Consider the following 17,700-nt stretch of genomic DNA (forward strand, 5'->3'; position numbering starts at 1 on the left):
GTATTTTCTTCTTGATGACCAGAGTACAGTAGCGTCTCTCCCAAATCTAATCTTTTCTGCGCAGCTTAGGTTCAATGGGTTTTACATATTCCGAGCACCGCCAAGTTGTATCTCCTCATTTCCTCCGCTAATTGATTAGTCCGCACAGTCGAGCTATGTCAAAACTATGAACATTGGTAGTTTCTTTCGAATGAGAGTACAAATGAGAAAGGAGATATAATCATTAGAATACGGTTTTGGAAATGTGATTATAACTAGTCAGTTATCTGATAGCTAGTAGCATATCAGTTATAAAGTTCAACTCATTGGGAAAAAGAGCGTAGGTTTGAGTGTGCTCTACACATTACAGACGAGTGAATCACGCATTAAGATGCTACCTCTTAGTCATAACACTTAGCAGGTCCGTTATTTGAATCGTTTTACACTACAATTCGAACTATAAGGTTTATCACACTGACCGCTTAAAAATCTTCATCTGTAGACTGTTAGTCAATAAATCCGCTTTGTAACACAATGCGTTTGTTGAAATGATATTCTATATATTTTTATTGGTTAGTTATTAAATCTACTAGTCTTTTGAGAAATTTGCCATCTGTTTTAACACGGAAGGTGAAATAGCCATAAATATTCAAAAGTTACACCCCACTGAAATATAGGATCCGTGAAAGATTTCCCAAACAATTACACCTCAAGGTGTCGTCATGGGTGGTCACTGGTGTGAATTCCATACCGAAATGAAATGCCTGCCCAGTAATCCTTGGTTTTCAGTTGCATAAAGAATGAGGTATTTTCGCGACTAATGTCACCTTCCATTTACATTAATTTCTGTAGTATATGTGGTTTTATCCCTGATACTTGAAAGCGGGGACCAAAGCAATTCCTGCAATGCAAATTGAAAACACAAAAACTGACAAAAATGAAAATTTATTGACTCTCTTAAAGCACAGCGACTTTAAACCTAATGTGCTGATTTTACGCACATTTGCTAATTAATGAATAAACACCATATAAATGAAGGGATATTCGGATATACTGTAATCACATAAAAAGTTTACTCCTAATTATATTAAGAATATAATTGTCACGCAGGGAGTAGGTTCGCGCCTGTTATACTCAACAAAATTTACACGTAATAAATACGAAACAAATTGACCGAAAATGATGGTACATTAAAAAGTATAAACTCAATCTCGTACTGACTAAAATACTACATTGAGGATAAAAACTATTGCTATAAATTGTTACGGTGGGTTAGCGAGAAATGTGAATTCGCCTGCTTATCCGATTTATCAATCTCCACAGAAACATCCCGACGAAACTGCATTATTGCTCTGTTATCATCACCGAGTTGATAACAAATTGTAAAAAGTAACTAAAATCATTAACTTAAAAAAAGTTTGTTTGTCAATTAAAATGTAAGATCATTTTCCTTTTTATTCCTTGTTCACAGAACTACTCGAGTTAAACCTGTTATTGGTTCAACAACCAACTTAAAATCAACAGATGCAAATTTAACTACTCAAACAGGTAGGTTTGACTAGACTTTAAAATAAGGTTTTACTACTGCATATTGTTAAATATGCATTTGACAATATCTGAGTTGTCAGTATAGGGTTGTGGAGATTACAATTGATTGATCACTGGGTGGTGATCAATGTCATGCTTGTCTAGCCCTTATTAGTGCAGATCGAATGCTATCGATCATGTTGCAATGTGGCCACCAGTCTAGGTGACTCGACACTGCGGGCACTATGTATTGAGATTTAGATGGTGGTTGGAGGTAGTCAACAGGAAACCCTGGACCCGGGTTTCGTGCTACTTGGCACTCGTCAGCAAGGTGTACCTGTAATCTTGAGGGAACTGATGCTCCCTGGAGGATTCGATCTCGATCCCGATTCGATCTCAGTCCTACAGGAGGTTAGTCACGGCTCGGATAGCTCAGTGGTAACGTCTCTGACTGTGAAGCTGGGTGACACGAGATCGAATCTATCAGGGAGTATCAGTTCCCTCAAGATTACAGGTACACCTTGCTGACGAGTGCCAAGTAGCACGAAACCCGGGTCCAGGGTTTCCTGTTGACTACCTCCAACCACCATCTAAATCTCAATACATAGTGCCCGCAGTGTCGAGTCACCTAGACTGGTGGCCACATTGCAACATGATCGATAGCATTCGATCTGCACTAATAAGGACTAGACAAGCATGACATTGATCACCACCCAGTGATCAATCAATTGTGATTACATCTCAGTCTTACAGGAGGTTAGTCACGGCTCGGATAGCTCAGTGGTAACGTCTCTGACTGTGAAGCTGGGTGACACGAGATCGAATCTATCAGGGAGTATCAGTTCCCTCAAGATTACAGGTTGTGGAGATTGTTAGGTTTAGATTGATATCACGAATGGGTGAGTGTTAGATCGCCATTGGAAAACTAGGAGCGCCGGACGGCCGTTTCGTCCTAGTGCGGGACTCCTCAGCAGTGTCCACACAGGACTCGAACCCAGGACCTTTGGTCTCGCGCGCGAATGCCCAACCTCTAGACCACTGAGCGAGAATCCAGTGATATTAATGTCTAACTTCAACCAATCCAGATTAGTCCTTGGTTTGGGTCCCATATGTGGCATCGTGGATGCGCACTGCTGAGGAGCCCCATACTAAAGCGAAACGACCAGCCAGACTTTGAATGATGGTCTAATACTGATCCATTTGTGATATCGATCTAAATATTTGAGTTACTAAAAACTTGGTAGAAAATAAAATATTTTAATCTCACTTCTATAAATTAAGTAATATTTCACAATTTTAATAGAAATAGTATTTAGAAAGATTGATGTATTGACTAGAAACATATTACAAGTGTATTTGTGTGTATCTTCACGAATGTAATCAAATTTCTGTCTAATTAATTTATGATAATTTATCCATAACACTTACTGCTATTATTTAAGTATTCCTTTCAGGGTATTAGAAATAAGTACTTTATTGGTCTATCTATCTAATGAACTTAAATAGCTTGGGATTAAGCTGATAATATATTTTTGAGTAGCTAGAAAGTGATGAATTCTTTTTGGCAAACCATTAAAAACCAGGAAAACCATTAGGCAGTTGTTTTGTTTCACTTTCAAGCTCATCAGTGCTACACATTTATAGCATCATCAATGATAAAACTCAGAAAATTCACGAACTCATAAATTACATTTGTCCAGAACTATATAGTTATATATATTTAATCAACTGATGTAAAATGAGTTTGGCTTAATACGACAAGAATCTACAGTTTATTTGAAAAGGTTTTGTGCAGATTCATTTTACTTGTAAGCAGTATTTGTCGCAGATCGATCCCATTCGAGATACAACTGAAAATCGGTGTTCAGCTATGTAGGAAATGTAAACTGTCATCAATGGTATTGAATAATCATCATGCTAAATTGCAGACTGATTAAAGTTACGGTAAAGCAGTTGAATTTAGCCATAATTATTCTAATGGTTGAGTTTTGGTCATGGATTCCATCTTTAATTTAGTTATAGATGCTTACTGGTAAGAACCAACAGCTGTTCACTGATTTCTTGTATCCAACGCTGTTCCAACTGAGATCACTCTATGCTGGATACTATCCACGAATATGTAAAGTATCGGTAATAAAATATCTTCAAAAAAACATTCACAACAGTCAACTGTAAATCAGTGAAGTTTATCTAAATTAATTTTAATCACAATCTCATTACGTTAACTCATCTTTAAATCTAAACCTAAATAAATGTATTAGGCGGAATAAATAATTCTGATTGAAAATCTCTACAGAATTAATGAAGAACCCTAAATATGTTTAACCAGTCATCAACTCTAGTAAATTATGGTAACTTTCAAAGGTCAGATTTAATTCGAAAAGTAGTGTTTACTAGATGCGATGGATTTACCACTATGGTTATGACTCTTTGATGTTGTCCTTACAGAACTAAGTCAATATATTTGTTATATCTAGAAGGTTGTTCTTGATATACCGCGTATAACGTGAGCACTAGAACGCCAGAACCCTTTCAAGTCGCAATGAGAAGACAGAATACTAATGAAAGGAATATTATTCCCAGACACTGTCAATTATAGTACAAAATTGTCAAATATTTATAGTTTTTAGTAAAAACAAAATCATCGTTACAGTCCTCCAATCAGCATACAGTAGGTTATTAGCATTGTTCAATCGGGTAGCTACACTTAGAGATTTTAGAATATTATTCCAAAAGGTGATTGGATGGAATATCTTTGGCTCCTTCTGAGCCTCCTACAGCTTCCTCGAGTTCACCCGTGGTCCGTCGTCACAATATTTAATTAGTGGAGCAATGTTTTAGTGACTAGATCATTTGAGTTTTAACTACTGGTTTGTAAGTTTGAACATCTCTCTAACTGTGGTGTGTGCTACTGATGTTGACAAATATAAGTATTATGTATCATGGATCGTAAGTGGAATGCCTGGAGGCAGATGGTTGAGAAAATCGAAGAGAAGAGAACGAGAGCAGAGGGTGATTAGTATGGAAACGAAGGAACAACTAAGTCTGAAACGATTGACTGACATTTTGCAAATGAATGCTTCTCAGGTTTTACTAAGAGATTCTGTAATTTTGTATTTAAATATATTTGGTTGTCCCCACTTGTATCTTCGTTCACTACATAACTAATATTGTTTGTGTCGGGCATTAAGACTAGTCTTCAGGTAGACCGTAATATGAAAATCCATGAATATGTACGTGATCTTATCTACTGATTGATTTTTACATCGCATTTAATAAAAAAGCCTAATTATTTTATCACCAAATCGGTTTAAATTTTGATAGCATCCAAAACAGAGATTCAAAATCCATTAAACAAATCAAAGTCAAACCCACGTACCATAACTAATTATCCAGATATTGTTACCAGTTTCGAATTGAAATTATATAGTGCATTATCTCAGATATATTGTATATTTGCGGAATGTTTATGCGTCTTGTTACGTCAACAAATGTGTGGTATTCAATTAGGTGGTAACTTAAACAATCTAAACTCATCCTGGTTCGATACTTCTTTATTGATAAATAATGATAGTGATAATCATAATCAAGATGTCAGGAAATCTAAAGAACAACGTGAATATAACTTGCAATGGAAAAATTACTGGTTAGTTTGCACTCTTTTAGAGTTATTAAATTTACTTGTTTTATGCAAATATAATGCAACTTAAAAGTAATTTTAAATGGAAGTATTACTGAAAGTCTGAACAAATATGAAATTTCAACAGTTGAGATCATGAGTCAATTGAAGCTAGACCACCATGGAAAACCTGGAAGCACTGAGCGGCCGTTTCGTCCTATTGTGGGACTCCTCAGCAGTGCGCATCCACGATCTACAATAGGACGAAACAGCCGTCCAGTGCTTCCAGGTTTTCCATGGTGGTCTAGCTTCAATTGACTCATGATCTCAACTGTTGAAATTACTACAATCTCCACAAAACCCCTTCTGATACAAATATGAAATTGCTTACTAATCAGTGATTAATGAGTATAAGATTGATGTGTCATATTTGGATATTAATAAAATTATATTTATCGATAAGATTTCGATAAAAACGATATTCATCTTAGCCTTCTAGAAACAATAATTTTACTCCTTATTATAACCCAGTGACACTCCGAATACCACAAAAAATAAAAAAGCTCCAAGTGTATATTATGTCGTTCTCTGAAATATTTTTACAAATAAAAGTATCATTCTATCTATCTTGAAATGAAACCAATATCCAAAGTTGCTTAATATTTATCTTCAGAATACCACAAAATCCAGTGTGCAGTACCAACCACCGCAATCATTTTCTCAGTTGTTTAACTGAGTTTGAGCCCCCGTGCGATATTGTGGATGCATACCCCTGAGAGACATAATACTAGGACGAAATGGCCGCCCAGTGCTTCGAGATATTTAACGGTGATCTAACATTGGTTGGCTCATAATTTCAATAAAAACTCAACAGTCTCCACAATCCTCAAATGATACTTCATATTCGTTTAGAGGTATAGATGAATAGGTACAATTAACTTTAAAAATATTTTGGTGATAATACACCCAGCAATTAAACCGAATAGATTCTATCTAAATAAATTAAATACATATTTGAAATAATCAGTCACTAAAATGGATTCTTTACCGACTTGTATGTTGTTTTTAACAACTGATTAATGTACATTATGACTTAAGAAATTTGAGCTGTTTGCCAGAACATTCGCAATGAACAAACTTCATGTCATTTTCTTTTACTTGAAGAAGAAATATGTAAACATTAGTGTTTGAACGGTCAATTTATTCTTAAAATTAAAATTAGTTTTTGATTTTTAATGTGCCTACATGTTAGTTAAGTGTAGGATACTGATGGAGACAAAATTTACCACTCGTGTGTCAAGATGTCCTGTCTAGGTTGACTACTACTTATTGGTCTATTCATTGTAGTCAAATATTTTTGATCATCTGTTTAAATAATTCTTTTCTTTTAATTTTAAAATATTTCCTAGCGAATGGTTTAGTTTTGTCAATGAAGCTGCATTATCAGCATTTCAACGTAGCGCTGTTTTATCTGCAAGAATAGTCGATTCAAATAATTTACATTCATGTGCTGTATGTGTATGGAATTACTGCCTTCCAACAATATGTCAGAATGATCATCGTCAACTAACTACAACATTTTCAGTAGGTTAACTTAGAGTAAATACTTTATATATACTGAGATGTGAACAGAATTCTATATTAGTTAAAAATATTTTTCTCAATAGCGAAAACCAAATGAAGTCTAAAAATCTTTGAATCATATGATTTAGATTTCGAAACACAATAGTATTTCATCTGTAAGATTCGAAAATTCTACATAAAGTCTTGTCAAGTTCCGATGATCCAAACCATTATCTTCAATAAGTAACTTCCTTACAACAGATACGGTTGAAATCGACTGGTCATGGCTTCTCACTAGAACTCCAGGAAATCCATCTCGCGCGTGAAATCGAAGTTCTGGTTTCTAGCTCCACGCGCGGGACTGTGGATGCGCACTGCTCACGAGTCCTATATTTAGATAAAACGGCCGTTCAGTGCTTCCAGGTCTTCACTGGTAATCTAACATTGATCAATTTGTGATATCGATTTATTACATTACCCTTAAATCTTTACGAGTACATAAACAGCTTGGATTTATTTGTTTATTTATTTTTTTGACAAGTAGTTCGAACGGACTACAATGAGTTTTGTTACTTCATTAGTGAATGACAGTATTTTTACATGAGGTAGCTGATTATTTTCTTTTTGAATTTGACAATAACAGAATAATAATATTATTATTTTCAGGTCGTTTCAAAGTGGTTGATTTTGTTCATCTGCTTCCCTTAGGTATAGCAGATAACAATCTAATCAAGCAAAGTGAAGTGCCCTCATACTGCTCTTAAATAAATAACCAAGAGGATGAAATTAACGTTCATTTTAAACGTAATTAAGTAATCAGAACAATATGTTTTATTGTCATTTCATTCAAACAACGAATACCAGTTAGTGATACATGAAGAAACGATACTGAGTAAAAAAAGAAAAATATCCGAATATTATCTTGGATTAACTTTGATAATGTTAAAAGTTATCTAAAAGATTTAAATTTAAATGAGTTAGAAGTCCCATACTAGGACGAAACAGCCGTTCAATGATTCCAAGTTTTCAATGGTGATTTAGCTTAGATCAACTTGTGAATTCAACTGTTAAAATTACTACAGTCCACACAAATCCCCATACTGATAATAATATAAACATTGATAATGAACCTGTCTGTAAACCAGATAAGTGAAGAATAATGATGAAATTTACAAAAATTATAACTACCTATGATTGAGATATATTCAGAATGAGCATATCCAGTACTTGACGTCAACTTCATAAATATGACTCATTTTATGGTTTGCATCAGTGATAATGTTGGGATGAGGTTTAAAAGCGTCACAGTAGAAAAAAACTTAGTTTGCATATTGCAACACCAGTGAAATATCTATTTTAATTGTAAATTATTTACTATTGTTTTAAAATCATGTTATTTCGTATTCATTTTTCTATGAAAAGAACTGTTGTTTCAAAATCTTTTTAAAATTCGTACACTATTTAGGTGATTCTAGAGAACGCCAATAAAATTGGATCTAGTTGTTTACCACATGAATTGTATATTCAAATGGCAACTATACTTGCTCATGGGTTGATTCAACCTTGGCTACCGAAATCATTAAAATCAACATTTTTAGCTGATGAGAAAAATAAACCTGTACAACTTAACATACAACAAAAAAGTCAAAAAGTGATTCGAGGAAAGTCAGGCAAACCAAGTTTTTATATTGTAAGTCCTATAATAACTTTAACTAAATGGTAACCTATCAACCATTTTTATTGAATTGTATAAAATAACAAAGTAGTTGAGGAACATTTAAATATACTTAGCCAATCAAAAGGTTAAAATCTACACTGTTTTCAAAAATCATAATTTGGCATACTTATTTATTTAGAGAATAGAATATTCGTTTTTCTATTTGGGATTACTCACTGAATCGATTTACATCACATATCTGTTTATTAAAACATCTACAAGTGAATCGGTATTCAGAGATTTTATGCAACTGATGAGAATCGATGAAATAAAGTGAATAACCGTTAAATTTTTCTGTTCTGTCGTACTTTGTTCAAATTTATCGATTTAACAATACATTTAAAAATCTAATGGTTAGTTTTCACTTTTATTGAATTCTAGGCACCGCCAGAAGGACATCCTCACATTAAAAAAGCAATAGACTGGTTGATATTAGCTGGGAAACTATGTGAACCAAATAGATTGGATCTACTTCAAAATATTGATGAGTCATATCAACTACAACCAATTGTACCGATTAGTACACGTTCATCTTTAATAGTTTGTTGGCTGATAGCGAAACAGTTGATTACCAACCCTCCAGTATGTCGAAGTTTATTTCCATTGGATTTATCAACTGAAACTACCAATTATACTGAAATGAATTATACATCAGATTCTGACAGTCAAACTCGTAAGCCTGCAATAACTAATCAAAAAGAAGCTCAAATCTACTTGGAGACTTTAATAACTCGAACACTGTTATCAGTACATTCATTATGGCTTACTAATAAGCATAAATATATATCTGAATGGCCTGTTACAGTCTCAAAACTTATAGATGAACAAAGTACTCAGACATTAGTTGAACCATTGAAACAAGGAGATATATTAGCTGGATTTAAAGATGCCCCGACACTGGCAGAGGTAACTATCGATCATTTGACTTATCTGCTTATGTACTTGCATGATTATTTGCTTATCAAATTTATTCTCCACTGTTGTCATCATCAGTATTTCAAGAAGTAAGTATACTGTCAAATCAAAGCAGGATTCGAAATACAATAATGGGATGAAAATTAATTTCTCCTTGTTTCTTTATTAAAACCATCCACTTACTAAACAGCTAGTGACTTTTTTTGATCGAAAATAATGTTAGTTATTAGAGGAAAACATTTCTGTAATCATACGACTTAATTTGTCTACAAATGTGATGATTAAGTCAGTTAATTGTTTTCTCCTAGAAAAATAATTTTTAATTTTGTCCTTCAATTAGTGGTACTGTTGTGGATGCGGAGGAATAGACCAATAATTATCATGTTAAGTCCAATAGTGTCCTTGGACTTTAAATGGACATTTCCTATTGGTCGATATCTGTTCATTTGTTGGATATTGTACAAAATGTTGTTTTCTATTTTATGGTACGATGTGGTATACTTGATTGGTATATAAACAAAGTATGTTTGAAATATAATGATTCATATCTCCGAGGCTGTGGCTTGTCTTCTGGACTCAACTGACTGGGCTAGACAGGGAAGCGAGACCAATCGAGACTCTAGGCTATCCGTTCGTGTTTACGTGTCACTGTAATCGATCGATAAGTACGCTGCTCTCTAATTTTCCAGTCAAGGACACAACAATTAGCACAGGGTAAAAATCGACTACAACTTAAAGTCATAACAGGTACAATTTGGATGAACATCAAAAAAGAAAATAGTAAGTATTTTCCAACCTACTTTGTCTCAAACTCTCCTTTCCAGCAGTATACAAATGTCATTCATTCTCTTAATGTCTTCCTCCTATTACCAGCGCTTACAGGAGAAGAATTAAAAATGGTGTCATATAAATTATTGCGATTATCGGTCAAACTATTCTTAATGGAATACAAGCCGACTATACTTACTTCCTAGCGTATTTATGAACACCAGAAATCTTCAACACGTAGACCGTGAATGAAACGAGAGGTTAAAACTATGAAAGAAACTTTACTTCCAGAGATAGTTCAAGTACAGGAAACGTAGTGTACAGAAAGAAGTGAAATAACCTGTAAATCCTAGACGCTTCTATTCTAGCGTTTATTCAGATTATTGAAAATAATAGTAAGTTGGCCTTTAGACTTTTACAGGAATTGTACAGGATATTGGTTCTCTAAAAGCAATTGAGAGCATTTTTTTTAGAATAATTATAGGTGTCATCCAACAATAACCATTAATTTAAAGCTTCTAGTTAAAGAATACAAGGGAACCTGACATATTGTGTTCGGATAAGCCATATCTTTTGTTACTGACAATCTGCAAAGAAGCAAAGTCTGGTAAACTTTGAATCGTATTCAGGAAGGTGAATTCTGTCGAATTTCACGCTCATCATTTGTAACACCAACTTTCCATTATAAACTGAATATAATTCTACACATTTCACTGAAAAATATTCATCTGTGTTATTGTTCCAGTGGTCTCAGAAATAACTTCTGTTACTGATATTCATCTCCCAAATTCAGCGACAATTGGTTAGATTGATTTCGGTTACGCATTTTCAAACAGAATTTACCTCTAATGATTTAAGAGCATCCGTTGCTATTAACTACTTATAAGTAGTATTGATTTTACTACTTAAATATGACTTATTTTCTGTAGTTTATGATAGCCAATCTATTAACCAATCAAATCAGAAACGAAAGTTAACTGGTATTGGGATATTCCGAATAACGGACTAAACATTCACGAAAATATCTCCTACATATAGTCAATTAAGTTTTTGGTTTACGACGTACTCATCAGCTTTTCAAGTTGTTAAACCAAGCTTCTCTATAAGACTGTGATGTACATATTTGAGTACCACTAAACATCTTGATATGTATTTAGTTTCCTCCAGTTGTTGATACATCTTCAAAAGAACTTGGTTTCTTATCGAGCAAAAGTATTTCTAAAATTCCAGTTATCCCTTTTCAATAAATATTAAACAGTTTGAAGCATCACTAGTTAACGGTGACTTATGGTTTATTCTTATTATTAATTCGGAAAATTCCATCAAATAACTTTCATCACTACTTTAAGTTGTTTCTTTTATATTTTCATTATATATATCGACATTTTTACACATTTCCGAATCTATTGAGACAGATTGGGTGATGATAATGAATTACCCAACCCGAAGAACATAGGAATCTGATTTATGATGCCCAGTGACATATTTTACTAATGTACGATACACTGTCTTACTTCTCAAGAGGCAGTGAAAACTCAATATTCTTATAACAATTATCAGATTGAAACACATAATAGCACTTCTTCTTAGATCCCAACTATATAGTCTCAGTTGAATACTTCAGCCACTGTATATATACATATAAGTGTATGCTTCATATTCAGTAAATCAAAGGACGTTCTTTTGAATTTAACAATATCTCTTGTGTAATAATTACTGACAGTCAGTTTTTATCTGCCCTATCTAACAACTTATATTTGTCTCTCCTCCAAGGCTATTCATTTGATGCAATTAACATTTTGCAATCAGAAGTCTGATATACACACGGAAAATCCTACAGGTAAATCAAATACAATCAAAGAGCAAGAAAACAATATTAAATATGATTTAAGATTGGGTCAAGCATCCATAGAACGTTTCACAGAACTTGAATTATGGACTCGTTTAGCTATGACTGCATTTATAACATCACAATTTTCATCTATTCTAGACATCATCGATATGTCTAATATTCAAATAGAGTTATATCAAGGGGTTAAACAATCCGATGTGAATATCAATTATTGGCTGATTCACTTACTTTGTCTACGAGGTTTAGCCATATTCGGTATATCAAATCAAATGAAACTGTTTCGTCAACAAAATTTAAAAACCAGTGGAAAGTATACCCAGCAGCAACAAACACGCGGAAAACAACGTTTCACCGATATAAAATTTAAACATGTTGAACTTCTGGGTCAAAAGCGTGATAAAAGCACAACAAGTGAAGATAGTCAATCAGTTGAGAACAGCTTATTTGAAGCGGGAGAAGAGGCCTTCTATAAAGCGTCCAAGTAAGACTAATTTGAAATTATATTTTTCTCATATCATACATTACCAACGATTAACCTGACAAGTGTGCTTGAATGGAGTAGGCTATAGTAGAGCTATTTCACATCGTTATACTTCTTATCAGCATTCTAACAAAGGACCAGCAGAAGAAAGAGTCAAGCAATCGATAGTGAATCTAAACTTCCTCTGGTATAACTAAACTTAATTCAAAGCCTTGTATATATAGCTAAACAAGTTGCATTCAGTGCAGATATTAGAGAAAATGATGTATGAAATAAGTTGGACAGATCAAAAGGTAACAAACATAACAAAATGAATTTTCCTGAAACGCTCTAACGATTACTTACTTACTTACTTCCGCCTGTTACTCCCAATGGAGCATAGGCCGCTGACCAGCATTCTCCAACCCACTCTGTCCTGGACCTTCTTTTCTAGTTCCATCCAATTCTTGTTCATTTTTCTCATGTCTATCTCCATTTTCCGGCGTAATGTGTTCTTTGGTCTTCCTCTTTCCCTTTGGCCTTGAGGATTCCATGTGAGGGCTTGTCTTGTGACGCAGTTGGGTGCTTTCCTCAATGTGTGTCCTATCCACTTCCAACGCTTCTTCCTGATTTCTTCCTCCGCTGGGATCTGGTTTCTTCTTTCCCACAGTAGGTTGTTGCTAATAGTGTCCGGTCAACGGATCCGAAGTATTTTGCATAGACAACTGTTAATAAACACCTGTATCTTCTGGATGATGGCTTTCGTAGTTCTCCAGGTTTCTGCCCCATACAGTAGGACTGTCTTGACATTTGTATTGAAAATCCTGACCTTGGTGTTGGTTGACAGACAGTTGCTTTGAGTTCCAGATGTTCTTCAGTTGTGAATATACTGCTCTTGCTTTGCCGATCCGCGCCTTCACATCTGCATCGGATCCACCCTGTTCGTCAATGATGCTGCCCAAATACGTAAAGGTTTTTACATCTTCCAAATCTTCTCCGTCAATTGTGATTGGATTGGTGCATTCTGTGTTGTATCGGAGAATCCTGCTTTTCCCTTCGTGTATATTGAAACCTACTGCTGCTACACTGTTCGTCTTCTCCTGAATCTGTTGTTGCGTTTGGGATAGAAGGGCCAGATCGTCTGCGAAGTCTAGATCATCCAACTGCATCTTAGATGTCCATTGTATCCCGCGCTTCCCTTCAGACGTTGACATCTTCATGATCCAGTCGACCACCAGAAGAAAGAGAAAGGGTGAGAGTAAGCAACCTTGCCTAACACCGGTCTTCACTTCGAACGACTTTGTCAACTGTCCTCCATGCACAATTTTGCAGTGTAATCCATCATATGAGTTCTGTATGATATTGACTATCTTCTGGGGCACGCCGTAGTGTCGAAGAAGTTTCCATAGTGTTGTTCTGTCCACGCTATCAAATGCCTTTTCGTAGTCAATGAAGTTGATGTAGAGTGATGAATTCCATTCAATTGATTGTTCCACAATGATCCGTAGAGTTGCGATTTGGTCTGTACACGATCTATCCTTACGGAATCCTGCCTGTTGGTCACAAAGTTGGGCGTCTACGCAGTCCTTCATCCTGTTTAACAATACCCTGTTGAAGACTTCTCCCAGTATTGAGAGAAGAGTGATGCCCCTGTAGTTATCACACTTGCTGAGATCGCCTTTCTTCAGTATTTTGATCAGAAGTCCTTCTTTCCAGTCTGTTGGTACTTGTTCCTCATCCCAAATCTTATTGAAGAGAATGTGGAGTATCCTTGCAGTTGCCGCTACGTCTGCTTTTAGTGCCTCTGCTGGGATGTTGTCCGGTCCTGCTGCTTTGCCACTCTTGATTTGTCTGATGGCCATGCTGATTTCTTCAATTGTTGGTGGGCCAACATTGATTGGGAGGTCCGTGGGTGCTGCTTCGATGTTGGGTGGGTTCAGTGGGGCTGGTCGATTCAAGAGTTCTTTGAAGTGTTCTACCCACCTGTTTTGTTGCTCTTCAATGTTGGTGATTACCTTGCCCTCTTTGCTTTTCACTGGTCGTTCTGCTTTGCGGCGATTTCCAGAGAGTTTTTTGTTATGTCCTACAATTGTCTCATGTTTCCCTCTGCAGTCTTTTCCACCGTCATTGCTAGATCTTCCACATATTTACGTTTGTCAGTTCTGATGCTCCTTTTCACTTGTTTGTTTACTTCTGTGTATTCAGCTTGTGCCTTGGCTTTTTCTGCTCTTGTTCGACTGGTATTGATTGCTGCCTTCTTGTTCCTTCTTTCTTGAATCTTATCCAGTGTATCAACAGTGATCCATTCCTTGTGATGGTGCTTCTTATGGCCCAGGACCTCATGACATGTTGAAGTGATTGCTTCTTTGATCCCCTTCCAGTTGCTCTCCACAGTAGTTCCTTCTCCATTGAGTAGATCATGAAAGGCCTGGAACTTGTTGCTGAGGTCTATCTTGAATTTGTTGAGTTTGTTAGTATCCTGAAGAAAGGCTGTATTGGACTTTTGTGACATTGTCCACCCCGTTGTCCAGAACTTCTTGAGTTTCAATTTCATCTTGGCGACCAGCAAGTGATGATCTGATGCTATATCAGCTCCTCTCTTGGTTCACACGTCCTCTATAGTCCTCCTGAACGTTTTGTTGATGCAAATATGGTCGATTTGGTTTTGTGTATAGTGATCCGGTGAAGTCCATGTGGTTTTGTGTATGCGTTTATGTGGGAATATGGTGCCGCCTATGACTAGCTTATTGAAGGCACATAGATTTGCAAATCTCTCACCATTTTCGTTTCTTTCTCCCAGTCCGTGTCGTCCCATTATGTCTTCATATCCAGTGTTGTCCACTCCAACCTTGGCATTGAAATCTCCCATCAGAATGGTCAGGTCCTTTGTTGGGCACTTCTCGACGACTGACTGCAGCCTATTGTAGAATTGATCTTTAGCGTCTTCATTGTAGTCGTTGGTAGGCGCATAGCATTGGATGATGTTCATTGAAATGCCCTCTTTTTTTGTTTTGAACGAGGCTTTGATGATCCTTGGTCCATGAGATTCCCATCCTATAAGCGCATTTTGCGCTTGTTTGGACAGCATCAATGCAACTCCTTGTGTATGTGGTGCATTTTCTTCTTCATGGCCGGAGTATAACAGGAGCTCTCCTGTAGTTAGTCGTTGTTGTCCAACTTGTGTCCAATGTGTTTCACTGATCCCAGGTACCTCTAGGTTGTATCTTCTCATTTCTGCAGCAATTTGGAAGGCTCTCCCGGTCTCCCACATTGTACGAACATTCCATGTACCTAAATAAATGGTCGCTCTGGTTGTCAGAAGGGGCATCGGCCTCGTAACTTCCGAGGGAATTCGGCTTTCATCATGAGGCGTCATAATTCTTCTAAATGAAGACCTTCTGACTCCTAGGGCAGAGTTTAAAAGGTTTGAATAATTTTTCCTGGTTAGCGTTGTTTTAGCTAGTTAGTTTTCTACGGGATGGGGACGCTAACCCCATGCCCAACCCTCCTCCTTTATCCGTGCTTGGGACCGGCAGTAGCCCCCGGAGGGACTCCAGGCGGAGTTGCTATAACGATTAACCTCGGTTTAATTTGGCGTAAAATCTTGATCAGATTATCCTTGTGCTTTTAATAAACCTACTGTTAATATGATTAGTTCGTTAAGTTAAATTATTTTGGAACATGTGCCATGCTGTCTTAGCCACAACAGATTAACATTCATAACATCATGAAGTTAAATTCTTACGGCGCGTAATCTATATTAATTACCAATGGTTTCTTAATAAGCCAGCAATACTTTGAAAACATCTATAATTAAATGCCTGTAATCTTATCTTATCTTCTGTCCTTTCAGCCAAAAAGTAACACTCTCAACTTATATGTAGCACACTTTTCTTTTATCTTCAAACACAGTCTCAATTTAAAGTGTAACCGGTTCATGAAAGTGTAATGGGATCTTGTGAACCATTAACCCATCAGGGACCATAAGACTGTAAAAGTAATTGAAGTGATGGACTTACTCAACAATTTCAAGTTATACGTTGTTGGAAAAGACGGCTATAGACAGTTTGTACATCTAAATGGTAAGGGACATATCTTGACTATTCATTGTGTGATATGAATGAAGTGTGTTGACAAATATCAAGTTTGAATTACTGAGAAAGTTAACAGTTAAAATAATGATTACTGAGGATTATTTTAAGTAATAAAACTAGACAAATCGGTCGTAAATTTGAAATTTCATAAAGTCACTCAAAAACAAGTAGGTAATTAGGAACTGTGAAAGATCCTTTGTAAACTATTTGGTTATGTTGAGTGTTAAATAAATAGAGTAAATTGTAGAAGGCTAGAATAGTGAGATTAGTTGTAAGATCATTTTTCGAATACCAAATATCGATCCAAAAATATGGCAGGTTGTAGATTTAGTTGTAATAGGCATGTTAGTAAACTATTTATAAGCTTGATTTTATGAGATAGATGAGTTTGAACACTCGATATTGAGTATCAACTTGCTTTTATATACTCAAGATCCATCTGGAATATAACATTGTTTGAAGATTAATTATAAACGTTCCTAACTGTACTCTCAAAGTAATCAGTTGAACAGTTATAAGTGATATACTACATGCTCATTAATGAAGTAAGATTTAGTGGCCAATCTCAATTTTTCACACTTGTATATATGAGTAATATTTTCATTCCCCATTAGTAATGGTTTATTTACTTTTAATCATTATGTCATTTGTCATTGTCCAAATTTGTTACTAATTCTCCAATCTAGTATTGCTCATAAAATTGGACGTTATGATTTACTGGTCATGTTAGCTGCATTATACTGGTCATTATTGAATCATTCAATTTTGGCACCATCAAACCAAATCACTCATGTTTTACAAAAAATAGAATCGTTTGCAAAGAAGGTTGAAAATATAACCAAATGGTTAGGTCAGTGTATAAAAACTGAAGTCAGGAACGAGTTAGCAGCTCAAATTCGAAATAGTGAAAATAAACAAGATTTAACTACAGAGTTTTCTACTTTGAAATTGGAATCTATTCTAATGGATTCCGTCAAGTGTACAAAAGAAGGTATATTGATTTGGTCTATTTTTTTACATTTGAACACTTTAGGCAGTACTTTTTAGATATCAAACATGGATCACTTTATGAGATGTAAATAAATATCTTTGAATCTCAAAATAACTTACATATTTCTATTAGTTTGACTTGGAAACGTTAATGAAAACAAAGCCTTTGAATCCTAGTTGGTAATACTCTTCAAATGTATAACCTGGGAAAAGTTG

At 35.5% G+C, this 17,700-nt stretch overlaps 1 protein-coding gene across 1 annotated transcript in view; it reads left to right on the forward strand.

The window, feature by feature from the left end:
* TTC40 (Cilia- and flagella-associated protein 46) overlaps positions 1 to 17,700 on the forward strand; it is a gene marked incomplete at both ends in the record, with an annotated part of 102,767 nt that overhangs the window by 18,608 nt on the left and 66,459 nt on the right. The window contains 6 exons of the mRNA XM_051219317.1: positions 1,451 to 1,527; positions 4,831 to 5,152; positions 6,535 to 6,709; positions 8,154 to 8,378; positions 8,787 to 8,830; positions 17,109 to 17,485. Of these exons, the coding sequence (XP_051066262.1) occupies positions 1,451 to 1,527; positions 4,831 to 5,152; positions 6,535 to 6,709; positions 8,154 to 8,378; positions 8,787 to 8,830; positions 17,109 to 17,485 (1,220 nt within the window). The remainder of the gene's footprint in view (positions 1 to 1,450; positions 1,528 to 4,830; positions 5,153 to 6,534; positions 6,710 to 8,153; positions 8,379 to 8,786; positions 8,831 to 17,108; positions 17,486 to 17,700) is intronic.

Source organism: Schistosoma haematobium, chromosome 4 (genome assembly GCF_000699445.3).
Source record: "Schistosoma haematobium chromosome 4, whole genome shotgun sequence".
In the NCBI taxonomy this organism is placed as follows: domain Eukaryota; kingdom Metazoa; phylum Platyhelminthes; class Trematoda; order Strigeidida; family Schistosomatidae; genus Schistosoma; species Schistosoma haematobium.